The sequence below is a fragment of the Athalia rosae genome, chromosome 3 (genome assembly GCF_917208135.1).
Source record: "Athalia rosae chromosome 3, iyAthRosa1.1, whole genome shotgun sequence".
NCBI lineage: Eukaryota > Metazoa > Arthropoda > Insecta > Hymenoptera > Athaliidae > Athalia > Athalia rosae.
Genome location: NC_064028.1, coordinates 14,463,753 through 14,488,903, shown reverse-complemented (window position 1 = coordinate 14,488,903; position 25,151 = coordinate 14,463,753). Strand labels below are relative to the sequence as shown.

Genomic DNA, 25,151 nt, shown 5'->3' with positions numbered 1-25,151 from the left:
GACGTCAGATTGGGTTTAACCAATCCGAGAGCTCCTTTTAACATAAATATACTACGCTCTTCAGATATGGTTCTATTTTAATGAGGGATGGGGCCGTGATTTTTCAAACGTTTTAAAACACCACGCGCTGATTTGAATAGAATATGAAATTTCGAAAATGGAAAAATCGAAGAAAATGATCATTGATCGATCTAAAATATTAATCCGATAATTATTTTGACCAACATTTACCTGCCGAGATTATTTATGGGAGGTTTTGTGCATCGTTTAGGTGGCAGCACCGTACGAACAGAGCTTTAGAAAAAGCGCTAATTCGTGTTTTATGACACGTATTTTAGTTAATACAACTGCGTAAATCGTAATCTTTTTACGGGAAACCGTTTCAACATTTCGATTAAAAGGTGAGTGGCAAATTATTAGTTTAAATATTTGACGTAAAATTTCTTATCGGTTTGAGAATAATAGCCAGTGTTGAAGTGGGAATCGTTGGTGGAATAACAAAAATTTTCTAGCTCTGCGATCGCTGCGAGTCACGACAGTGAAAAATGGTTGCTCTTAAATCGAGCTGTCAAGCGATTTTAGTTCGGTTTTAATATGAATCGGTAGATGTAACGGTACTAAATTTTCTAGTAACCATTCCATTTAGGCAATAAATTACAGGTAAAACATTTTCTTTGAAAATTTTCGACGTTTTTCAGAAATATTCCCATATGCATACCACATTTATAATTATTATAATCATCGTCCGTCTCTCGTATTTTAATGTTTACACTCTGCAATTAATGATAGTAATTTTTATCGTCAGACCAAGTGCTGGTTGAAATCGAGGTGAAATTATTATACTCAAGGTTGGAATTGGTCAGCAACCTTTCGAAAATTCTTACACGGCCGTCCTTACAGTCTCATTGTCGTTTTCGTTCGTATTTTTGCAGCATTGAGAATACAAATAGACGAGTGTTACAGCTCCGTCTCCCCTCCTTTACTTACAGTTTCTAATATTGCCACACAAAATACAAATGAGTACCAGTTGATTCTGTGTCACGATCCAGTCAGATCCATTCCATCCACTGTATAGCTGCATATCTGTAATCCACCTTTTCCAGAGTTCTGATTGACGAGTAATAGTTATTTTTTTCTCAACCCAATCATGTGTTATAGTGTTGAGAATAAAACTGGCATGAAAATGAAGATTCCGACTGTGACTTCAGGGAATGGCTATTACGGCCATGAAAGCGACGTTATTTCTTTTTTGGATAGTGTCGAGGCTGAGAATGACGTACAGGGTGGTGGAGACGGAGACTTCTCAGAATACATGTGGATGGAGAATGAGGAGGAGTTTGACAAACAGGTAAACAAATTACCCCAAACTGATCACTTATCGCCTAACCGTTGCTACAATAGAAGAAATAATTCTATTCCAGGTACTTCAGCAGCTCGAAGAGGAAGAATTAATGGAAGAATGTCTAGAAGCGATGTTAGAAGAAGAAAGGCAGCACCAGAGAAATCAAAATTCTGCTGCATGGTCTACGGCCACTAGCACTTTAGAAAACAATGGCGCCGATCTCTGCCAACAGCTTATCGGCCTTCGAGTTCATGATGACCTTGCAAAACAGGTAATATTAATTAACGATGACCTTTATCCGTCACTTTCTGTGGATCGATTAGCATGTTTGATGCCCAATCTAGGTCACAAAGCAAAAAAATTTATTGTAAAGAGCAATATAGAGTTATTTCTAGTACTCTGTGCTGTTTGTTCAAAATTCACACAATTTCAGAGCACATTGAATCCAGACGCTGCTGAGTTTGTCCCAGGTTTCAAACCTACATCAGTTAGTGCGCCGACAGAGGTTTCTGCTAAATCGTCGTAAAGGACTTACCTAATATCGATTACAGCAGACAAAAGCCAAGAACAGGCCCCACGAGATGCCCAGAGTTCGCCATCTGCCACAATCTGTCATTTTAGCCAGAAAATGTTAGATGTTGCATTATAGCTACCGTGTCGTACAAATGAAACGAATGAATGGATAATAATGGACAGGATATGGAAGGATATGGTTACGTGAAACGCGAAATTACCAACAACAACAGTTTCTGTAATATATATTAAGTAAAGAAAAAAAACAAAAAAAAAAAAAAGCGTGCTGTGTTTATGTTTTTATAGCAAGAAAGTAAAAAAAAATCACAAAACTATTTTAAAAAAGCAAAGAAAAAATGGTTATAATAATTATAGTGCCTGAAAGTTTCTCTTTTGCTTCTTGTTTCGACTTTTATTACTATAAATCTAATCTCTTACTAGAAAGATCTTTTTTCACACAGGCACACATATAAAATAGAGAAAACAGAAAAAATTAAACTAATTAAGCTAAGTACAGTAAAAAAAAGAGAAAATAAAAGTATAAGACGATAAAAAAAAAAAAAAAAAAAAATAGAATTTTAATTCGTATCCAGAAAACTTGAGGTTAAATAGCTATATTTTAATGGTCATGCATTTTACTGTGTTATTATTATTAATCTGGTTGATTAAAATTCGTTATTGATAACTTAAATAACCAGGTTGAATAAAATACAAAAGAGAAAAAAAAATCAAAAAAAATATGCTAGAAGGTCTATAGAAAGGATCTACAAAGACATCTCGACGATTGTTGTCGTCGGACTCTTTGAATCCTAGTTAATTTAATAATTACAACGAATAGAAACGAGTAGAACACAATTGGTTAATATGATGAACCGATTGCTGGCTTTTAGCCATTTCATCTTCCACGTCATCCTAAAAAATCTCTCGACAGAAATCTTATTGTGATACAGGCGTAGATGGCTGTTCTTGTTGGCTGTTCGCTTGAATTGTTTGATTATATTTCACCACTCCAATAATACCTAAATTGCTGAATGCAACAATTTTTTCAGAGGGATTAAAATTCTCTCGCAAAACTTATACGAGAAACAAGAAAAAGAGAAAAAAAATATATAATGATACTCTACTTTAATTCATCGATCATGAGTTCAGGCATGTATTTTATCTGTAGCAGATTTTCTAGTGTTCAGGATTGAAAAGAACAAGAGGAATAAAAACAATTCGATAACGAATTTACTATCAAGAAAGTTTGAAATTACCTATTTATATTTGGCACATAGGAGATAGTTCATATAATTTTACTTATGAATACATTTATTATTATTATTTTTATTATTTTTATCATTATTATACGCAATATTCCTATTTTCTATGAGTAATGTACTTCATTGTCGAGCCAATCGGTGTTATTTTTTTTTCGCTTGAGAATTTGTGATTATTTCTACTCCACATATTGTGAATTTTTTTTTCTTAATACGTCATTATAGCATTTAATATAGCATCAAAAAATGAAATATATTGCCAGATGAATGTACGTATTAAAATAGAGCTGAATAAAAGATGGAAAAAAAAAAAAAAGATCAAAAAACAAACTTATTTTGTATCTTTCAAACATCGTCATCTATCCTAATCCTACAATCCAAGTTAAGAAAATTTGCAATTTTTAATGACGAGAGAAATCAACATTCAGCCAGTAATTTTGCAAGAGTCAAATCGTGATGGAGTTGAATTTTTTAAAATTTGACATTCGACACATCCATCATACCGACCGTTAGAAAACTTTATATCCAAATTACCGACGCAGCTTAGTGACTAAATATTAGTTAATTTAACTTCCGTGACGTAATATTTTTACCCCCACTACAGAATACCTTCTACACCGGATTCCATGGTAACCGGGAGGGCGGTTCATCACAACATCAGTCGAGGAGGATCTGACGGCGCTCGACGACGATCGCAGTGACTAAACATTGAAATTAGTGTATACATATTTTATTACCGATAGAACGTTAGTTAGAATTAATTGATAACACGGGAACTCGTCAATTGATTAAATTGATCAGTGATATAAGACAGGAATTGTGACAGTGGTAATTTATTGTTTCTTTTTATTTTTGTTATTTTAACTAATTCATCGGTCCGTGACCTGTTTGTTTTTCTTTCGTTTTAAAACGTGCAGATTAGCCTTCAACAATTCGTTGTCTCTACGCGGGAATTCGATTGAAGAAGGAACTGGAATTCGTTCACCTTTTTTTTCTTTTCGTTTTTTTTACCTCGGAGATAGCTGTCGCTAATTGCGACTAAAATAACAGCAGAGGTTTGTAGCATACGATAATTTTGTCATTTTAAACATTTTTTCCTAATTGTTATTTCATTAGAAACTAGCGGATAGAATTTTTAATATAAGAACGCGATGAAATGCGAAAAGAAATTGTTTCAGAGATTCATAAGCGTGTATTTCATAAACCTCATTCATGATTTCTTCTACATTCCCAGAACTGCATATGTGCATAATTAAGACAATTAAAAAAATGAAAAATAAAACGCGACATACATTTTTTATTTATGACTTTCACTAATGTAATAACCATACCGTTGTTGTCTGCTCCACTGCTACCGTTCAGACTCGACATGTACATGCATATAATATATAACAAAGAAAACTGTTATCCTCCTGAATACTAAGCGAGTTTTAAATTTCTAAAAGAAGAAAAAAAAAAAATTCTCGCAATTTACCTCCTTGCATACTCTATATAATTACGTATCACCGAGCGTATCACATACTCGCGCGAATAATACGCTGATTAACATAGCTATTTAAATTTTTCCCTCCCCCCATTTTTTTCAATTCGATTGGAATTGAAATACCTTAACAATAACAGTGTGAGCATTGGAACTACATTGAATCGAAGAGGGAAAAAAAGAAAAATTGGTTTCAAGGTTGAATTAATTATTCAATTAACACAGTTATTATCATCTTTTACGTACGGTATTACATGATGCAAAATGTACATACCCACATTATACATATGAATATGTGTACGTAATGTACGTCATCGAGCGTTTTAAATTTCTATAGCATTAAAAAAAATTTACCGCAATTTTATTTTAACATGATCCATATACCCTATATAGGTATAATACTTGGATTAGTCATCTCTTCATGTTAAATTATTTTCAATTCTGATGAAGTGAGGTATTTAAATTAATCACAAATTACACCTCGAGTGAAAAAATTAAAGAGAATCTCATGCAGCGCAACAACTATACCTATCATACCGGTCATTATAACTGATTAATGAATAAAACAATTAAATAACGATTGAAATTTCGAAATGACCTCCATTTTGCAAAATTATTGGACGATAGCTGGTTTGCCAGGTGATGCGCAGGCTGTTTTGGGGTGTAGGAATATCAACGTTTCCGTTTCACTTACATACATACGTCTTTTGAAAATTGTTCACAGCTGCTGCATCTGCCGCTGCTGCCGCTTCTTATAAATTTTCTGTAGTCGTATTCGTATGCTCATACAATGAACAGCTGCTCTTGTTCGTTGCCCCTGTCTCTTCTTTTTTCTCAAGATACATTTTATGAAGGGATCCGAATGTGAAATTTGTAACTTCAATTCTGATCCTCTTGTACACTCCACAGCTACGACAAATTTTGTTCAGATGTTATCATTTGAGGAAAAACTAAATAGCAGAAAAAAGAATCAAACCGAATTTCGGTATTCGCAACTTTATTCGTGTATGGAACGTAACGTGGATGTACCGATCAATTATTGTACGGAAGGCACGTAATTAATAGCGTATACGGTTTAAGCTTCCATATAATATTCGTGTCATTATAGCTGTTCGCCGTTGAAGTGTCCCACTTAATACGTCTACTTATACTATGAAAATTTAATAGTACTGTACTCTACTTACGTACATATACACATACATCGGAATCGTCTTATCGAATCTCAAGGGAAGCGCACGTCGATAAAATTTCCAAATAGAAACGGGTAAAAAACTTCTACTCGTACTCCTGCTGCCTCATTCATATGAAATTTCACTTTTCTTTCAATAACTTCCAAAAATTATCGTACGTAAGTGGTTTTTTTTTGTAATTATTATTCAATACTCACACTTTTGTGCACCTCTGTGTACAATAATATTATATAGGCAGTGTTGCGTGTAGTATTGATTTTTAGACCTAGGAATAAAGCAAGGCGTTACATAGGTATACATATACACATCGTACTGTACATTACATTTGCGTATATTTTTATAATTTAATAAAACGTGCAGCCTGTAATTATTGCGTATACGCGTATACACACATGTACGTACGTACGTACGTACGTATACATTTCAATTTCGATTGAACTAATAGTTTCAAAATTTTATTACGTCGTTATGAATTTTCTAAAAATAACTGCTCTTGTAGAATCCTCTTTTTTCCTCTCGAGTTAAAAGAATAGCTTCTTATACTGGAGAGAACCGATCGGATATAAGTATACGTACATCGGCTTACGAGAGAACGTTCTTACAAAATTGATGATGACGAGGTCGTGTCGTATCAATTTGTGAGTATGTGTCGACGAGGAATCTTGTAGCGATGAAATAATGTATATATGTATTTACCGTGTACACGCGTACATATGTACGTCTAACAATAAGTATATACGAATTGCAATAGATACATATACTTGGTACCTATAATACTTATCCTGTTGAGAATGAGGAGCCTGCGGAGTTGATACAATTTCTTTGTAGCCGCAAATCATCATCGACGTGTCCGTCTTTCTCTCTCAATAATCGTTTGCATTTAGTCGTTAATTTAGTTGATTAATTTACAATAGACTCGATACGTGTAACTACCGACTTTTGTTCTCCTCTTGATCGATAAATTCCGCAATTTGGCCCCCTGTGTAAAATTTAATCTTTAAAATATCTGAAGCGCACATAATATACGTATGTATTTTACCAGATTTTTGTGACAAATAGTTTTTATGGGTCTGATAAATTTTTGTTCAATTATCAGCTGGCGTGGGGTACGGCAGTGATGGAGTTGCAAAGCTGGTTGCTCTATCACCTCGTAGCGGCCAATGACTGTAATCAAGGTAAAATTAATTTCGAAAAACTTCTGTTTCTTTTTCTGTTCCATTTATTCATTTATCAATTTACTACGCGACTACTTACGTCACGTCTTTATCGTTAACAATTTTTTTCGCCTTTTTCATTTTCATCGTATCCACGAAGCTTGAGCAGCCACACGTTACACATGACATGTACCACGTCAATTGAGTTCCTTTGGTTGATTAATTTATCCTGAGTTTTATCTGCACGCATTTTTACGTTTTGAACGTTGAATCGTCATCTGTTTGGATAAGTAATATCTCATACGTTATCGAGAGGAAGCCGCGGTCTACCAATGTTTGATGGTGAGTAAATTACATGTAATCTTATAATTATTTCAACACTGCAACTCTGATGTACGTTAACGTCGCGTTGCAGACAACATTTGTCGTCAAATAGTCAATGTATAATGATCTCAAGTGTTTAGCGATATTTTATAGATTTTCATTTTCCCGGCTCAATCGTTTTACCTGATTATGATCAGATTGGTTTTTCTCTTCTACGCGAAATCGGAATTGTATGTATTTATTTTCTTTCCGAAGTGATGCAGTCCGCAGCTACCGGAGGAGGAGGATTTCCGGGTGGAAGTAGCGGCAGTAGAGCACGTGATTTGGGACTTAGAGCGCAGAAAAAAATTCTTGGACGTGTTATTTCAACGGGGGCAGGACGATCCTTGCTGATAGACGATGCGACAACTTCTTTACTCGACAATCTTTACAGACTCGCCGAAAAAGCAGTGAAAAAAAATCCTGGATTAGACAAAAAACAGCCGGAAAAGGTTTTGAAAAATATCGTCAAATTATCGATCAAGGTGAGCTAATACAATTTAGAAATTGAATTATTGTTTTTAGATGCATGAATAGGTATGTGGTGAGTTTTAAATTTTGATAATGTGTATATTTTTCTGCTTTGTAACGGGACATTCAAGTTTTACGCTTACGAGGAACGGTCTTGTCAGCGATTTTCAGATGAACTCCTTTTATTTTTTTATTTTTTGATAGAAGATTCGATTTTTTTCTCATCTCTTTCAGATTGGCCTTTTGCAACGTAATCAACAATTGGGAGTCGCCGACGAGCCTAAAATCGTTGAAATAAGATCGTCTCTGCGAGCCGCAGCGATGGCGGTTGTTTCATTTTACGAGTTAGAATTTAGTTTCGATAAATTATATCTAACGAGATCATTGGAGAGGTGCAGAACTGTGATACAATCATTGATAGGTTCTCACCTAACGGATAAATCCCAAGATCGTTGCCATCAGGTTTTCGATTTTGTGACTCATCCGGAATTTTTGGAAGCAGTTTTCGGTCAAAATTCAGAACTCAGACCTACTCTAGGACTCCTAGTCAATGACATCAATAAAGCTCTCGATGCTGGCCATCTCTGATTTTAAGATAATCATCATTTTTAGTTAGTCCGTACGTTTTTTTTTTTTCATTCATTCAAAAATATTCCAAGATTTAAAAAGCATAGGTTTTTAGAAGAAAATGAAAAAACAAAGACCAAAAATAATGAAATAGAACCCTGTACAGATTCCGTGAAAAAGTCATTCAAAACTTTTACGTCGAAGAATTGGAGGGATTGTATTCAATGTTGCTCCAAAAATTTGAAAATTTGCTTAAATTATGCCCATCACTTGATAATAATTTATAGCACATAATTATTCAAGCAGTTATTATCACACTTATTATTTAATTAACCAAAAATTTTTAAACGCTATAGTATTTCTTTTTTTTTCATTTTTTTTTTTTTATATACCTATAATGATAGTAAAAAAAACTTGTACGCAATAAATATTAAATACTCCATTTAATATATTGATACTACAATTATTATAATTAATATAACTATCATTATCAAGTTACACCATTAATTTATTATTCATTTTATACCATTGGTGATATTTACCTTAATATATTCATGATTTTTTTTTGGCTGTTTTTTTCTTCACTTTTTCTTTTGAATAATGAAGCAAGTTTGATCAACTCATTTATTATAATTACTTGATATGCGCAACGGTGCTGCGTTCGAGCAATACCAATTACAGATAAACCAAAAATAAAATAAAAAAACGAAAACGAGAGAAAAGTTACAAGAACCAAGTATTTCTCGGTGAAAAATAAGAATTTAATTATTTCTTTTAATCCAAAATGCAGTTCGGGTCTCTCCGATGCGACAGACACTACGCAACCGTTGCTAGCATTGATCTTGAAGCTATTAGCAAAAATATTTTTCGAATCATTTTTTTTTTCTTCCTCTCTACTTACAATAAAATTGAATAATAATAATTATTATTAGCAAGTCACTATATACATGGTATATATTAGTAATGAGATACACACATGAATAAATATATCTGTATATGTAATATAAGGAACATATCAGTCAGCTGCGCACGTCATTATATTCTTAATAATATACTATGAAAAAAGGCAAAGCAAAAAACACAAAAAAGCGTAATTTTCATGTGTAAATTTTTGTACAGAACACGTAATAATATTATGCAATATACATACCTCTAGATACATACCATATATTCCGTTGCATCGCTACGTAATGCACGTGTCATTTCACAGTCATTTCATAACACTTAAAAAATTCTCAAAACGAGAAAATATTTGAAAAAAAAGAAAAAACGGAAACAATCACATATCTGCGTAATATACTGAAACGGCTTTGGACATTATTGTTATTATAAATAACGGGTATAACCCACCATCAATCTCATACACATAATATATTTACACTTTTCAAACCTATAATAAGAATCCTTTCTTGCTTTTCTTTTCACTGAAAACTTATAATGAGAAAAAAAAACAAGAAAAGAACGAAAAATTTTATACATAATTTACACCCACTTATACAAGCTCTTTAAATTTAAGTAAAATAAGAATTTTAATAATAATAGTAACAATAACAAGGATAATAATAATAATAATAATAATACAAATAATATATAGGTAATAATTATAATAATTAACGTTGTGTTTAAACAGAAAAAAAAGGTTGTATATGATATATACCGTGAATAAATTATTTGTAAGACATTACATTGGAAAAAGAAATTAATATGTATGTACATACATATATGTACATATAGGATTGGCAGTGTTGGACTCGTTTATTTAATTTTTTTTTCTAATGAAAAATATAATTAATTATTACGATTATTATCACGATTAAAGCGGTGATGGCAATCGTTAATAGTTGATTGGATGGAAGGTAAAAGAAATTGTATCATGATAAGTTGATAAATCGTGGCTTTGAATCATCCTGTGAAGAACTTGAAATATATTTACATTAGCTATTTCTTCCGTCTCTTGAAATTGCGCGATAGCTCGATATTATTAATAATAATGCTAACACAAGATTTTGTAGATTGTCGTGATACGATAATTGATTGAAAAAAATATATACATATTGAAAACCATGATGAAAACGTCAAATAAAGTAAGAACTTAAAACGAAATAAAAATATTATGTACAATTATACATATGTATATGTAATGATAATAATAATTCTAATATGTACATTGAAAATAGATTGGCTTCAGATCGTAGTCTCGTATTATCGGCTACCAGTTCATCTTTGTTTAAAAACAGAAAAACATAAAATCGGTGTTTTTTCTATTCTAATGCCACGGAAAAGAAAAAAAAATATTATGCCTTTATGTCACGTGATAAACTTCAATCACTCACATCTCACACACCACCACACAATTTTTTTTCTTATGCACTTTTGACACTTGTTGCAGTTCTTTTATCTTATTTTATTGATTTATTTATTGTTTTTTTTTTTGCTTTTTCGTACATCATTCATTTCTTCCTGTGATTTATTGTTATGATCGTTATTACTGGATTTAATTCGTGACTCTTTGAGTTTCCTAATTCTTTCACATAATACCTTACTCTCATCTCTAGTGTAACGTATGTTGTAAAATTTATGATCGTTTTGTTTCGTTTTCTTTCTTTTTAATCTCGATCTTCTGTTTTTGGTTCTTTGTAACAAATTTGAATTTATCATCTGATCTATTTTCTCTGTATGAGACTGTGAGAATGGGAAAATGAACGGTTGTATTCTAGTAATTATTGATTTCTAACTATACATCGGCTTGTTGGTTTTACTAATATTATTACTAATATTACTACTAATATTATTATTAATTTTATTAATTTTATTATTATTATTATTAATGTTGTTGTTGTTATTTTTGTTATCATTGTCATCATTATTAATAATTTATTTATTTTTTGTTCACAATCCTTAGGCATTAGAGGATAATGATGTGTTTTTATATGCTTAGAAAATATTATTTCAACTTATAAATAATAGCACAGACAGTCAATTGCATGTGATCCAATGTAACCAAAGACTTAGCAGAGTTCAGCTGCTCCTACATTCAGGTGAGTATGAATCAATATTTCACACTATATTTCAGTACATTTTGTTTTTTTTTGCTTCTCTGAATAAAAGAAACATCAAGTTATTCTTTAGTTTTATTTCTTCTCCTCAAAAATGTTTTTTTTTTCATTCGGAGATAAATGTCATAAGATTAAAGAGAACAGTTGAAAAAAAAAATTGCACATAATTTAAAAGTTTGAGCATTTTTTTTAAGCGGAGTCGATTCTGACAATGCTCGTTATAATTATTATAGATATGATTTTTTTTTTCTCACGACTTCATTATCTAATATAAATAGTATAAAAAATTGAATAAAGCATGGAAATGACTTTCCGTCTCATGCTTGGCGAGGTTCGTGGATTTTTTGACCAGGCCTACCAAGTCTTTTCTTACATATAATACTTCACTAGCAAACTCCACGATTCAATACACTTTGAAAATCCTTCTTAAAATTGTAGAATTGTAAGTATATATCGTTTTTTTGAATTAACTAATTATTCTGATAATGTACCAACAGTTTTCAAGTCTACGGATAGTAGTGAAGCCTCGATGCATTAACATCGGTAAGTTTTAAATAAGATAATTTTTTTACCTAAGAAAATTGTAGGGAGAAGGAAGAAAACAAGAATTCTAATTAATATGACTCGGCTCATTGCCATAGTCCGGCGTAATTTCCATAGAGATTTGCAGGAAGAGGACCACCAGCAGTGAATAGACGCGTTCCCGATGCGTCGTAACAGTGCGTGTATATTGCAGGTGTGTATTTAACGTTTTGAAAACCGTCGACGTATTCTTCATCGGGAAACTGATATGGATTATGTAAAATAACGTTATCAGTTATAGATAATGATTGAATAGAATGTTAGGTAAAAGACAGAAGAATTATTTTACTCACTACGTAACCCTTTGAAGCCTTTAAAACTACAGTCCTATTTGAATTTATAGAAGATTCCAGATACTTTTGTGCTCTGACGTCATAGAACATTAACATGCCGAGGCCTGTTCCAATTGTTAATACCGATCCTTGAAAACTCGCTGATCTTATACCGCAGCCGCTGTACCTGTTGGCAAATGAATTAAAACAATAACAGATCTGATTTAATAAATTTACCGAGTTGTTATAAATAAATTAATAACTGGCCTGGATGGTATTTTTTTAATTGGTTGTAACGTTCTTGCATCTAATAACAATGTATACGAACGACATCCAACTGCGTAAACTCCGTCATCTTGAACTGCCAAGCAAACATTTTCTTGACAAGCTGGCAATTTTCTTGATATTTTTTGTTTAAACGTTTCAGCGGACCAAATGTGAATGAAACTGTTTAGAGAAAGCGCAGCTATCTCTTTATACGCTTTATTAAATGCCAAAGCTCTCACTTTCTGAGCCGATCGACATTCTTTAACACATACAGGTTGAATTAATCTGTAGAACAGATGAGAATTGGAATTGGATGGGAATTGATTTTATTTTCATCATTCAAGATTTTATCCACGTAGAACATATTTACCTATGAGTTGGGACGTCGGCCTTATCCGGGGCATCCGCTAAATCACTATCGATACGCCATAGCGACATTTTAGTATCCCTCGATCCAGAAACTAGGAATTCATCGTCTAACCAACACATATCAAATACCCAGTCTCTGTGACCACCTTCCCCAACGCAAACGGGATCTAAAGTAGGTAGTCTATATATTGCTATTTCATTGCTGTTTCTTGCTCCCGTAGATAATAATGTTCTGAATGTAAATGGAGATCGATTATGAATTTATTGAAATTATTTGTACAATAGCAAGAGAAAAAAATGGCAATAATAACAATATCAATAATAATAATAATAGTACATCGGATAAACTTACCTCGAGGGATTTATTTGTACAGAATGAATGCCACATTGTTGTTCAGGAATAGCGGCACCAGCTGGATTTGTTTGTCTACCATGTAGCGATGGTATTTGATCGAGTTTTTGGGTTGCCACGTCGTAGACCATTAATTTATTGCATTTGGTTCCAAATACAACTTGTCTGTCGCTTAACCATTGTGAACAAAATACCTTGTTCATATTATTTAAACTAACTGAATACTCTTTAAATAGGTCATGGGTGAGGATGTGACGTGAGCCATACTCTTGATTGATTTTTCTCACTTCTTTTAAATCCATTTCTCTAGCTCGTACATAATCAACAAAATTAAACGAAGTTCTTAAGTATTGTTTTCCTTCTGTCACAGTTTCCTCATCTTCGTCGCTAGACTCGTAGCACACAAAGTCCTCCGGTTTTTCTGGCTTCCGATTTTTTTCGAGTCGTAGTGCAAGTCTGAAAAAACAATGCGAATTGATTAGAGAGTCCGTAACGTTTTGTTCATCATTTCGATGGGTAACACAGCTTCAGCCAACCACTTTTTGTCAATTTCAAATTGATCTTTGCTCTTTACAATATCATTCTTTAATTTAAAACTCTACTCATCTACACTGGCTGATCGTGAATGCGAAATTTTTACTATTCGGAAGGGAAATTTAGCTTCTATTCCTCAGAAAATAAGTAAATATGGGTTGTGTTCACCGACAGGGAAATTATTTACCTTCGAGCTCTACGTTCTTCTAAACGGGAGCCAGTTGCACAAGGAGGATGTCGACCATAAACTGGCATTCTTTGTGTTTCGGCCATAATTAATAGAGCTATTTACTTGAAACGAAACGACTTTATTCACTCTCCTAACGAACCCACAAGTTCCCTGATTGTGTTATTCACTATTAAAACTACGGGTTTTGATAACGATGATTTTTTACGAGGATTAATGAACTTTATCGAGCCTTTCTGTACGAGGTCGAACTGTCGTCCGAACAACTTGAAAGCACTTTTTCACCACCTACATCCACACTGCATGAAATACTGGTGGTTATTTATAAAAAATTTAAATTCCGTAAACTGTTTACAGTTAATAAATCTGAGAAAATATAAGACAACTTTGAAAAATACATGATAAACCAGTAGAACCTTCACTGCATAAAAGTATCTGTCGCCATCTTGGACAACCCAAGTAGACACTGGGTGAACAATTAGTACTCAGTTTAGTTTATGTTTGGTGTCATATTCATTCTTGAAGTTTGAAAACATTTTACGCTAATTTATCGTTTATTTTATGATAAGCGTCATATGTTGCTGAGGTTGACTAGCTGATTAATTTATGATAAGCTAGGGCTGACTGATTTTTTGTTTGGTAAACTTATTGCTCCCCCGAATGCCTGGGTATTTAAATTCCTGACCTCGAACTCCGCGCCCTCCATTTAATAGTTCAAACCACTGTTCCAAACTAACATGGCTTCATTCAGGAAAACGAATACAAAAGTATTCGCCAAAGCTGGACCAGAATTGACCCCTGATAATATATATTGGAAAAAATTCACGGTCAGTTTAAATTGAAAGTTTTTACAATCTACGTGGATCAAAAATCGCTTTATTCCAATTATTTTGCCTGTCATCATTACCACGTGTGGCTGTGCCTAACCTGTATATTTGACATGTTGAAACAGAAAATACATGTTTTCTTTGATTTCAGCCCCCGGTCTTCGTCAAGGAATTTGGACCAATCGACTACATTGATTTTTCACCGATCGAACCGCATTACTTTGCCGTAACATGTTCAGTGAGAGTACAAGTTTACAACCCTATAACTAAACTAGTTACAACCAATTTAAGTCGGTTTCGTGAAGCTGCTTACGGAGGATGTTTTCGGAGCGATGGTAAACTGCTTTGTGCCGGAGGAGAGGAACCTTGTGTGAGATTATTCGATATCAACACAAAGAGTCTACTGCGGTTATTCAAAGGACATCAAGCTGCGGTACATAGAACGCTCTTTACCAGGGATAGCATACGTATTACTTCATTTTCCGATGATAAAACAGTCGCTCTCTGGGACATACCCAGCGAAAAACAGCTCACCACTTTTAAAGAACATGAAGACTATGTCAGAGCTGGAGCCGTTAGTCCCGTATCACCTGACATATTTTTATCTGGAGGCTATGACAAAGTTGTTAAGATGTATGACACCAGAACTGATAAGACAGTTTTGAAAGTGGACCATGAAGCTCCAGTTGAAAGCTTACTGTTCCTTCCAGCTGGTGGAATATTTTTATCAGCTGGTACGACAAAAATCAAACATCTTTTAGTATTTGGTGATCTCATACTGCTCTGCATTCACTATCATACATGATGAATACTAATTTTTCAAAGGTGGTACTGAAATAAGAGTTTGGGATGCATTAGCTGGAGGAAAATTACTGGCAAAAATATCGCAGCACCATAAAACAATAACGTGTCTTAAACTAGCATCAAAAGGTCAGAGAATAGTATCTGGATCTTTGGACAGACATGTCAAAATCTATGATGCAGGCACATACAAAGTTGTCCATACTCTGGATTATCCGAATGCTGTACTCAGTGTGGGAATTAGTGTGGGTATTCTTTCGTGTATTTGATTTTTTGTTACCCATTTGACAATTAATCAACTTATTTCCGATTCCTGTAGCCTGACGATGAAACAGTTGTAGCTGGTATGGTCGACGGCCTAATATCGGTAAGAAGAAGAGACACAGAGGTGAAACAAACTAAGGCACAGCGTAAGAAAGTTTCCTACAGATACGCAGATTCCCATTCTCGAATTACATCCACAGATATAGTTGTTCAGGAGGAAACTAAACAAATCCTCAGCAAGCAAGATATTTTTTTGAGAAAATTTCAGTACTCCAAAGCCCTTGACAGCGTCTTATTAGCTTTCGTTGTCAAAAGAACACCCCATGTCACCGTTGCTCTAATGCAAGAACTCATCAGACGACAAGGATTAAAGCAGGCCCTAGCAGCGAGAGATGGAAAGTCACTGTTAAACATTCTTCGATTTTTGACAAGGTATATCGGTGATGTTAGATTTGGACGAGTTTTGCTACACGTTACTGGTGTTTTAATGGGTTTGTACAAGCATTTGATTTTGAAATCTTTATTCCCATGTCATCTAGGCAATGAAATATTAAATTCTGGTTTTCACTGCAGATGCTTATGAAGAAAGTTTGGATGAATTGAGCGACGAAGTACGTTCAATGTTCAATATATTAGCCAAAAAACTAGAAGAGGAGGAAGATTTAACTAGATCTTTACTAGAACTACAAGGTGCCTTGCAAATGTTGGTGACCGGTGCAGAAAACGTGGGTCCAGTAGCCATCAGAGATCAGGTGCAACTAGAACCATCGAGTGCAGCTCACCACCAAAAAAGCCTTATTTTTAGTATAGGATAGTGCTGATCCATCAACAAATGTACAGTTCATAATAAAAAAACGCCAGAAATATTGAAATGGTATCGAATTTAATATAGCAAAATTAGTATGATTAACTTTACATTAGTCGTGACAAAAAATTCATTCTTTCTTCAGGAATTTCTGCCAAGGTTCAGATGAAGGTGGAGCGGGCATCACCCAACCTATTGGTATGGGAGATCCAAGCCCGTTGTTATTGATGTATTTGTCCCACGCAGCTCTGTAAAAATAAAAAAGAGGGTGATTAAACAACGCTGAGTATCGAGTAAAGTTGTTGGTAATGCTTTGTGGAACGTGATACTTACCTGATGGCCACAAATGCATTTATGTTACGTTGGAATGAATCTACAGCTGGAAGTTTTCTACCAAAAAGTACATTTTCCCAATCTTCAAAAATGGTTTTTTTCTGCTTTTTAATTTTCTCTTCATTTTCCGTTTTTAACATTAGTTTTAGACCCTGTTCTTCGATCGAGTATTCCCTGTCCATCGCTGACCATTGCTCTACCAATTTATCTGTGACATAATCAGAAGAATTAGGTAATGTAAACTTTTTTTTTTTATTGAGGGAAGGGGATTCATTCAATTACCAATGATATTTGCAAATGCCTGATCAGCTGCGGCAGACAAGTGCTCGCCCCTTGCCCTGGCAACAGTCACTCGAATTTTTCTCAAATTCTGCAATTCTTGTAACATGGCTAAAAACTTTCTAGCGTCGCTCCTCCTTTCTCGGACCTCCGCGAGTACAATATCAGCATCTTTTCTCATGTTAAAGTCGCGTTTCTCTCTTTCGATTATATCTTGTTTATCTTTTATCCAGGCATCTACCTCAGCATGGAGTTTGATTCTCCTTTCCGTAGCAGCTTGTTTTACAATTTTTTGTGAAGTTCTTTGTTTTTTTTCTCGTAATCTTTTCTTTTTTCGCTTTTCTAAACACAGTTTCACTTTGCTCATGTACTCATCATCCTCCAACTTAATAAGATATCCATTAATTTCATCTCTTTTATTCACAGTAGCTTTTATTTTTTCATACCAATCTGCCTCTGGCATATCTGGGTTTTCTTTAAGTTCATCTCTCAATTCTTTCAACTCGTTATTCAATCGACAAATCGATACCAAAGTGCATCGAGCTTCAGATATCTTTGAACTTCTGTCCAAACTGTTTTCCTTTTTTTCCTCATGTTTTTGCTCGTTTTCAGTTAAAAAGTCTTCGATCATCTTTTCATCTCGTTCTCGCATTTTCAGCAGCATTACTGTAGCTGATTCTTCTTCATCAGTGTAATTAGATGGTGGGTTAAAATAAGTGTAATTCATATTAGCAGAAGGAGTACCTAAACTTGACGGATAATTATAATCAATTTGTCCCTGCATTTCGTAATTTGGAATATAATTCGAGTTCTGGTTGTAATTGAAAGGTGGCGCTTGTGAAAAATCCTGATTTGTATACATCTTGTCTTACAAAAATGATAATCCAATAATTGGATTTGAAAAAAATTCTCAAAATATTCCGTGGAACATAATTTTAAAAATCTAACCTACAGTAGCTCATCCATCTATGGGGATCACTTTTTTAATGAAATAAATTGTTTATGAATGTTTAGATGTGAGTCAAATAGCTTTACAACGAATTAAACAATTTAACACGTTTGGGGAGCTTCTCCTTGTTGAGGTAATTGGAGTTGCGCATCTACAATCACTTTTTCAGCTTCGACATAAGCTTCCACTTCTTTCAAATCTTGCTCACTTTCCAAGATCTTTTTCAATTCCTCAAAAGCCTTTACTAAACGTCGTTGACAGTCAGGAACCATCATCAATGATTCTTGAAGGACCTCTTCTTGTTTTCTTATATCATATTCGTCTTTGCCTGTGAAAAAAAAATGTTGAGGGTAAATTTTCGGCCTAGTATTAAAATAGATATTTTTTCATTCCCTCCAGAAGCAGAAATCGTAGTGAGAATGCACTGGAATATTTATTGAAATACTCTCACCCTGATCCTTCAATTTCTGTATCCTGTCACGCTGCTGGGCAGCCTCTTTTTCGTAAGTGATTTTTTCTTTCGCTAGCCGCTTAACTACTCCAGTTTTTATTTTCAAAGTACGGATTCGCGGGTCTGACATCTTAGCGAAGAACTTTTCGGATTTACCCTTAGATCTCTGGATCTGGTACCTAGGTTCGCAAAGTATTGAAATTCTTCGCCTTATAAGGTACGGTGAATTGTAAAATACGAATTTAGAGGTTAATCAGACGACCGATGGTTGACTCAACTGACACAACGTGGTGAACGTGTCGAACAATTGAAACTGGTTATCGAGAAATCGAAGCAAATTATTTTTCTGATCGTTCGAAGGGGTACGACCTACTTCGCGATGGTGGTGATAAAACATGTGATCCTTTGAAAATGGATTCTCCTGAAAATTATTGGGTTAAGGAAAATGATTCGGTCTGTCTATGTGACCGTGAAATAAATTTCTATTCTGCTTTAACCGGATGAACTAATACGTGCCATAAAACGAACTATCATCGCTAACCCTACCTGTACTTTGATGTCAATTCCCCGGTGAATAGCTTTGATATTTTTCGATAGCTTCAGTACCGAGCGAGCACGCATCATGCCAACTTCAGACAGTTTTCAACAACTTCCGCAAGAAAAAAAAACCTCCACAGCGTCCGCATTGGATGGTGCAGTGTACAAAATACAAGAAATTATATCGTGCCCTTTGATGGAATTGATTATTTGAAGAAATGTAACGTTATCATTTACCGCTACAAAAATGCAAGAGGACTTTTTTCCCGCTGCTGAAAAAATACTTTCTGACATCGAAAATGTACTCAAGAAGAATCCAAATCTGTAAGTGTTGGGTGCAGCAAGGGCGGGGTTTTTAAATATCTTCACTATTGTATTAGAAGAATGACTTATTTTCTATTACATTTAATCATATGAAAAGATATTCGAACAATGCTACATTATTTATATATTTGGCCTGGACTTTAGCTTTCGCTATTTATAGCATGTTCACACGATATCAATAATTCTTTTTTTTTTGGTCTCTTCATTCATCTAATTTTGATATCCCATGCAAGCGATAAATAACTTTCATTACAATGTTGCAAGTATTATATAATCGTAGATAATGAATTCATAATAATTTACAGAATTGGATTCGAAATAATACCGACTTTGGACAACGAGAACAAATCGCCGGTTTTGCACGTCGAAAATTCGTTGGGTTTAGCGTCGTGGAGCGTGAAACCGCTGTACCGTTACGCTTACAACCGGCTGCTCGAATTACGTCAGAATCGTAATAAAAGAGAAGATCCTAGCACGATTTCGAGATGGTTACTGGGTGCGCTTCTATTAAATCCAGACGTGACAACATTTTGGAACATGCGTCGAGAACTGGTAAAAAACGGAAGATTGGAATCAACGGGGGAGTTACATTTCGTTGCCATAGTTTTATACTACAAAGCAAAATGTTTTGAAGCCTTCGCTTACAGACGTTGGCTTCTTCAATTTATGTTGATTGGAGATTCTCATACGTCGAACGTAGAAACAATACTAGAGAGAGAAATGACCATCGCCACGATATCGGCTGATAGATACGCCAACAATTATCACGCTTGGAATCACCGAGAGTACATTGTAACGACATTCCAAAATTCTTCACCTGAAAATTACGTCGAATTTCTCAAATCGGAATGGCTGAGTTCAGGTGAATGGTGTAGCCTCCATATTTCCGACTACAGTGGATTTGCTTACCGTCAGTTTCTCATAAAAAAACTTTTGCAAATCAACCGCAATCCGGAACAACCAACTAGACCGGAAACAACCTGCAGAGAAATTCTTACGAATTTTCTAAATCTCGATATTCCCTCTCTAATGAACGCGCCGAGTCACGAGGTCCTAAATTATCTTCATTCAACTTCCGGAATTCTTCCTCGTCACGATGTTAATTATTCAGCTATATTAGCCGGACTTTCGTACTGGGTAGAGGAGTGTTTATTCAACGAGGAATTGCTCAATCTTTACCCGGGTCACGAGGCCTTTTGGTATCACAGAAGATTTCTTTCGCATCTCCTAATCGTTTTAACTATATCTTACGAAAGATATTCCGTTTATAAAATTGAGCTAATCGACCAAAAAATACCCAGACTATGTTCAAAAGACGTTATCGAAACTAGAGGGGTTAATTTCCGTTCAAAGTATTCACCGAGTCATCTGGAAACGGCTTACAGTAGACGTAATTCCGACATAATTGACAAAGCCAGAAAAATCGGCGGTCATCAAAACGTTATGGGTGAAAGATTTGCTAAATTTTTATCTGGGAGAGGATTAGTAGTGTGAACACCGATGAATAATTACGTGATTCTCTATGAAAATCAAACGAACATTGAAATAAATTATACATTATATTGATACTCGCAATACTACACCTGAATATAAAATTTATGTATTTGGTGTTAGTGTATTAGAATAATTTAATGGATTTGTTTTTGATAGCTGTAGAAATTTTATCAAAGGAATTCTGTATAAGTGACTTGTATGATATGATGAATTAATTTCGAAATCACCATCGGGTATTTTGGAGGAAAAACAAAATAATTATTCAATTAACTTTTGTCTCAGAGAAATATATATATATATATATTTAGTATATTTATCCCCGTCAGAGAGTGAATGTGGGTATTATTGCACTATGATTATAATATAACTGAACTAGAAGACAAATATAATTAATTAATAAAGAATAGAATAATAAGATGGCAATTTTCATACTCAATTCGTCCAATTCACATAAGATACTAAAATAACGACGAATTTTGTTGTTATCATCACAATGTTAATATGATATACAGTCTATTGAATGCGGTTTACCAAAATATGTACCTATATAAATATATATAGGCCATTGTCATGCGTATACAATATAAATATAGTGGCCAAATATTATATGACACATCGCGGTTTTGTGATTGGTAATGTAAACGAGATTACTCACCACTTAATACGCAAATACTATACCAATATACACGCAATATACACATAAATATTTATATATACCTACATATTATGAAATAGGTGTAGTTATTAAAGTTGTATATTTTAAATAAAACAGTTCAAATTTCTACATGAAAAAAGAGAAAAGGCAAAATTGAATCATGGAATATCCGTTGGCGCATTATGCCCTATTCATCATTACGCTTATACTTATATTGCACCGATGCATCGTCTGTCTGACAAAGAATAAATTAATTTTTTTTTTCGTCAAATTCACGTACGAGTAGAATTTGGAATAATCAGTTATCTGATCAATATCTTAAAAAATCGATACTCGCATGCCCCGATTAAAGTTAATTAATTAGAGTGGCGATATTATACGGCGTCGACTCTGTAGTTCATTAGAAAAATATCTACTTGATGAAATTGTCGCAGAAAAGTAGATGATTCAAAATTTCAATCAATCAATATGTGCAATACGCGGACAGTGTAATCACGTTGCATTGCCGAATCGGAGCGCTATCAGCTATAGGAAAACAAAAATATATTTCACGCACTGATTGTGCCGGTCGATTAGTACATGTATAACGTACGTATGGGTACCTGTAGATATAAGTAATGTACGTACATATTGTACTAGCTATTCGAAGTATAGTAGGATATATGCAGCGTGAAAATAACTCCGCAATCCTATACATAAGTATAGCCGCGGTAGCAGTACATACACAATTCTGTCGACGGTCAGTTGACGATCGGCCGCGGGAATGAGTTCGCGAGCCATTTAATCAATCTTAGAAAATTGAAAAAAAATATTAAAAAATCAACTAATCGTCAGTGATCTCTGGGGTCTGATTCGGTGCACGTATACGTGTTCATTTTACGGTGTTAAAAAAAAAAAAAACCACAAAAAATAGAATCGAATAGAAGAGTGTTGAAATTTCAGTGAATCGTGTTGGTCGATTTTTCGAGAAATGGAGAAATCAGTTTTGTATTTCCTTACGGTATGATCAAAATTTCAAAAAACTTGTGAAATTTTATCGTGTAATTAATAATTATGATATTGTCAAATATCCTGTTCGCGTGACGTGGATGAGTGCATTTGTGTTGTATTGTATAGGTATCAGAAGAATGAGGAAGAAGACCGCTTTCGCGTAATAATATAAAAAAGCAACAGGTGCATATCGCGATGATGCGAAAATAGACGTTCAAAACATACGAGTGTGTGTAAAAATAACTGAGGAGAATCGAGTGTTTAAAATTATCACGAAATAGAAGAAGAGGTTTCTTATCCGTCTGATTTCAAAGAGACTCTTTTCCAACGTCACTGAAAAAAACCCGCGCGTTTATTTCGTTGGAAAAAATTGAACGAAATATAAAGTCCGCTGTGGTTTTTATCATCATTGAATTAAACGATTCGTCGTTGCCAAGGTGGCGTCGTCGGTGGTTTTGAAATACGTATAACACACGTCACGAACGACTATGTGGAGTATACCTTTTATTACAGTTTCGGTTTAAGCGAAATTACCTATACACATCGCATGTATCAACAGTTTTGTGTTTGTAATAATAAATCTTGGTAGGCATCTCGGTCACGTGTCGGTATAGAGTATGTCATAGTGATGAGGAACTGAACTTGGAGCTCGTCTAGAAACTACACAACATCGATTTCATACGGTGCAACTGCCTCCAAAGTTTAACAGGAGTTGCCGCACACCAGTACGATGAGCATAAGCATCTGAGCACGATGAAAATTATTTCAACATTTTTGCACCACCAGGTGCAGTTTCTTTCTTCGTTTATATACTTAACTTGAAACCCGAATCCATAGTCTTACATTTCTATGGATTCTAGAACAAGGAGGTATTACACGAATAAATTCATAACTAAGAAAATATCGAACGTAGTAGTGCCAGAAAAAACTGCAGCTGCTTCTCAAGAAAGAAGTGTTTATTAATTTACGAACCGACCGCGACGACAGCGGGCTGAATTGCGAAAATAAAAAAAATAAGAATACCTCAGAGAAAACCAGAGAAGAATGATTATCTCTCTGATCGTTGACCTTCAGGAGCAAAGATGAAAACAGAACGATGACTATTGAACTACAACAATTGTTTCTGTACTATAACTTCGGTTGCATTCAGTTATGGTTTTTTGTGTCGAGTGTTATTCCAGACGGTGTTCGGCGAAAGTTATTATAACGAATAATGGTTATCGAGCACGTCATGAAGAAATAAGAAAACTGATGACGACGAAATGCATTAAAAAATAGAAGAAAAGTAAAGAAAACAAAAAAAACAACAAAAAAATTGAGGGAAAACTCTGCAACCGCTGCAGATCACCAGGACCGCGTGGCATTGGCGAGAGATTATTATCAACGTGTGTAGTTTAAATATCACGTGATATTTTTCCTATGTTTCTATTGGACATGCGAGTCACTTATTCACAATCAGATATTCGTATGTATAGTACACGTACCTATACTTAATATCCACTGAAACGTAACGCGGGATAGTCGATAGTCGTTAGTAACAATTCGAAGTGATCGCTGGTCATCGAAGAAGGACCGACGTGTGGCAGTGGCGGGTCAGCTGGAAGGATAGTGGTTTTATTTGTTTATTTTTTCTTTATTTCAATTATTAATTATTAACTATAGTGCGGGGTCTGAAGGTCATAAGTTTTTTTTAATATTCATATTATTTCGATTTGTTTAACTTCGGCCAAAAAATGATTTCTCCAAAAGAGGATCTACACGATCTCGATCACAATCTGAAAATTGATCCCGTAAGTCTACGGAGGGTCAACAGTCTGCGGTTACCATCGTCATCTTCGGATAACAAAGGTGATTTGAAATGTTTTTTGAATTTTAATTAACTTCGATTGAATGTAATTTTCGTTCATGTGCTTCTATGCTGTCGTCTTGTTTTAATATTCGGTCTTTACAATCTGCCGAAATTAAGACTCAAGTGCGTACACGCGTCTCTACACTTGACTAATTTGCTCCGAATTATCTCTGTTGACGATAGCGTTCGATATATCTACGATGATAATTAGGTTCGATATATATTTTTCTCTTTCGTTACTTTTATATTTCTATAGCAAGTGTTTGATAAAATTCTGCGTCATTCCGGCGATTCGTCTCGAAGCCTTTTGTATAATTATTCGTTAATGATATTTGAACTTGAGAGGAAAAGAAAACAGACGCTGCGAGCAATTATCGCGTCTTGTAGCATGTGCGAATCAATTGAGAAAAATAAGAACGAAGTAAATACACCGATTCCGAAACGAATGGAGCGCCGATTGTATTATAAATTTTTCTTATGGATCGCCAGAAATCGTTTGCGGCTATATTATATTTATTCGTTTACTTATCTTCAATTTATTCATTTATGCTTGGAAGTATCGCCCTCTGGTATTTCAGCGCGAAGAAGTAGCTTTCCATCCTCCTTTTTTTTCTCTGCACACGTCAAAATGTTTT

At 34.4% G+C, this 25,151-nt stretch overlaps 8 protein-coding genes and 1 long non-coding RNA gene across 13 annotated transcripts in view; 5 read left to right on the top strand and 4 right to left on the bottom strand.

The window, feature by feature from the left end:
- The first annotated feature begins 271 nt into the window (after positions 1 to 271).
- LOC105691980 (polyadenylate-binding protein-interacting protein 2B) lies at positions 272 to 3,444 on the top strand. Of its 2 annotated transcripts, none has more exons than XM_012410834.3 (4): positions 272 to 401; positions 1,159 to 1,348; positions 1,422 to 1,613; positions 1,776 to 3,444. In XM_012410834.3, exons 2-4 carry the CDS (start codon positions 1,178 to 1,180, stop codon positions 1,866 to 1,868), a joined length of 456 nt encoding a protein of 151 aa, XP_012266257.1. In that variant the 5' UTR covers positions 272 to 401; positions 1,159 to 1,177; the 3' UTR covers positions 1,869 to 3,444. The 2 variants fall into 2 exon arrangements, with proteins under 2 accessions (XP_012266257.1, XP_020711436.1); XM_020855777.2 differs by lacking the exon at positions 272 to 401 and adding an exon at positions 513 to 660.
- Positions 3,445 to 3,758: 314 nt separating this feature from the next.
- On the top strand, positions 3,759 to 9,231 carry LOC105691835 (tumor necrosis factor alpha-induced protein 8-like protein). Of its 4 annotated transcripts, none has more exons than XM_020855732.2 (5): positions 3,759 to 3,942; positions 4,032 to 4,169; positions 6,881 to 6,959; positions 7,518 to 7,786; positions 8,007 to 9,231. In XM_020855732.2, exons 3-5 carry the CDS (start codon positions 6,902 to 6,904, stop codon positions 8,358 to 8,360), a joined length of 681 nt encoding a protein of 226 aa, XP_020711391.2. In that variant the 5' UTR covers positions 3,759 to 3,942; positions 4,032 to 4,169; positions 6,881 to 6,901; the 3' UTR covers positions 8,361 to 9,231. The 4 variants fall into 4 exon arrangements, with proteins under 4 accessions (XP_020711391.2, XP_012266001.2, XP_048508599.1 ...); XM_048652642.1 differs by adding an exon at positions 7,099 to 7,280 and having other exon boundaries at positions 3,765 to 4,169; XM_012410578.3 differs by having other exon boundaries at positions 3,759 to 4,169.
- Positions 5,783 to 6,951, bottom strand: LOC125500291. Its single transcript, XR_007277594.1, has 3 exons — positions 6,824 to 6,951; positions 5,982 to 6,763; positions 5,783 to 5,884 (listed from the first exon to the last, which is right to left on the bottom strand). It is a non-coding gene; the product is annotated as an uncharacterized LOC125500291 (long non-coding RNA).
- A 1,647-nt stretch (positions 9,232 to 10,878) lies between the features above and the next one.
- Positions 10,879 to 14,453, bottom strand: LOC105691981 (DDB1- and CUL4-associated factor 12 homolog). Its single transcript, XM_012410836.3, has 6 exons — positions 13,959 to 14,453; positions 13,238 to 13,693; positions 12,887 to 13,117; positions 12,517 to 12,801; positions 12,271 to 12,436; positions 10,879 to 12,180 (listed from the first exon to the last, which is right to left on the bottom strand). The coding sequence occupies exons 1-6, from the start codon at positions 14,042 to 14,044 to the stop codon at positions 12,025 to 12,027; spliced, it is 1,380 nt and encodes a 459-aa protein (XP_012266259.1). The 5' UTR covers positions 14,045 to 14,453; the 3' UTR covers positions 10,879 to 12,024.
- Positions 14,454 to 14,530: 77 nt separating this feature from the next.
- LOC105691953 (U3 small nucleolar RNA-associated protein 15 homolog) lies at positions 14,531 to 16,722 on the top strand. The gene is made up of 5 exons (XM_012410796.3): positions 14,531 to 14,785; positions 14,937 to 15,519; positions 15,611 to 15,831; positions 15,906 to 16,341; positions 16,424 to 16,722. The coding sequence occupies exons 1-5, from the start codon at positions 14,696 to 14,698 to the stop codon at positions 16,663 to 16,665; spliced, it is 1,572 nt and encodes a 523-aa protein (XP_012266219.2). The 5' UTR covers positions 14,531 to 14,695; the 3' UTR covers positions 16,666 to 16,722.
- Positions 16,715 to 18,131, bottom strand: LOC105691955 (programmed cell death protein 7). Its single transcript, XM_012410798.3, has 3 exons — positions 17,271 to 18,131; positions 16,989 to 17,196; positions 16,715 to 16,903 (listed from the first exon to the last, which is right to left on the bottom strand). The coding sequence occupies exons 1-3, from the start codon at positions 18,127 to 18,129 to the stop codon at positions 16,786 to 16,788; spliced, it is 1,185 nt and encodes a 394-aa protein (XP_012266221.2). The 5' UTR covers positions 18,130 to 18,131; the 3' UTR covers positions 16,715 to 16,785.
- On the bottom strand, positions 18,082 to 19,364 carry LOC105691956 (tubulin-specific chaperone A). The gene is made up of 3 exons (XM_012410799.3): positions 19,214 to 19,364; positions 18,668 to 18,846; positions 18,082 to 18,544 (listed from the first exon to the last, which is right to left on the bottom strand). Exons 2-3 carry the CDS (start codon positions 18,795 to 18,797, stop codon positions 18,318 to 18,320), a joined length of 357 nt encoding a protein of 118 aa, XP_012266222.1. The 5' UTR covers positions 18,798 to 18,846; positions 19,214 to 19,364; the 3' UTR covers positions 18,082 to 18,317.
- On the top strand, positions 18,793 to 21,816 carry LOC105691954 (protein prenyltransferase alpha subunit repeat-containing protein 1). The gene is made up of 2 exons (XM_012410797.3): positions 18,793 to 19,528; positions 19,834 to 21,816. Exons 1-2 carry the CDS (start codon positions 19,452 to 19,454, stop codon positions 21,020 to 21,022), a joined length of 1,266 nt encoding a protein of 421 aa, XP_012266220.2. The 5' UTR covers positions 18,793 to 19,451; the 3' UTR covers positions 21,023 to 21,816.
- Positions 21,817 to 22,413: 597 nt separating this feature from the next.
- The window catches only part of LOC105691904 (GRAM domain-containing protein 2A-like), a 30,608-nt gene continuing 27,870 nt past the window's right edge, over positions 22,414 to 25,151 (top strand). Inside the window, exon 1 of the mRNA XM_012410713.3 lies at positions 22,414 to 24,515. Within this exon, the coding sequence (XP_012266136.2) occupies positions 24,401 to 24,515 (115 nt within the window). The 5' untranslated portion in view covers positions 22,414 to 24,400. The remainder of the gene's footprint in view (positions 24,516 to 25,151) is intronic.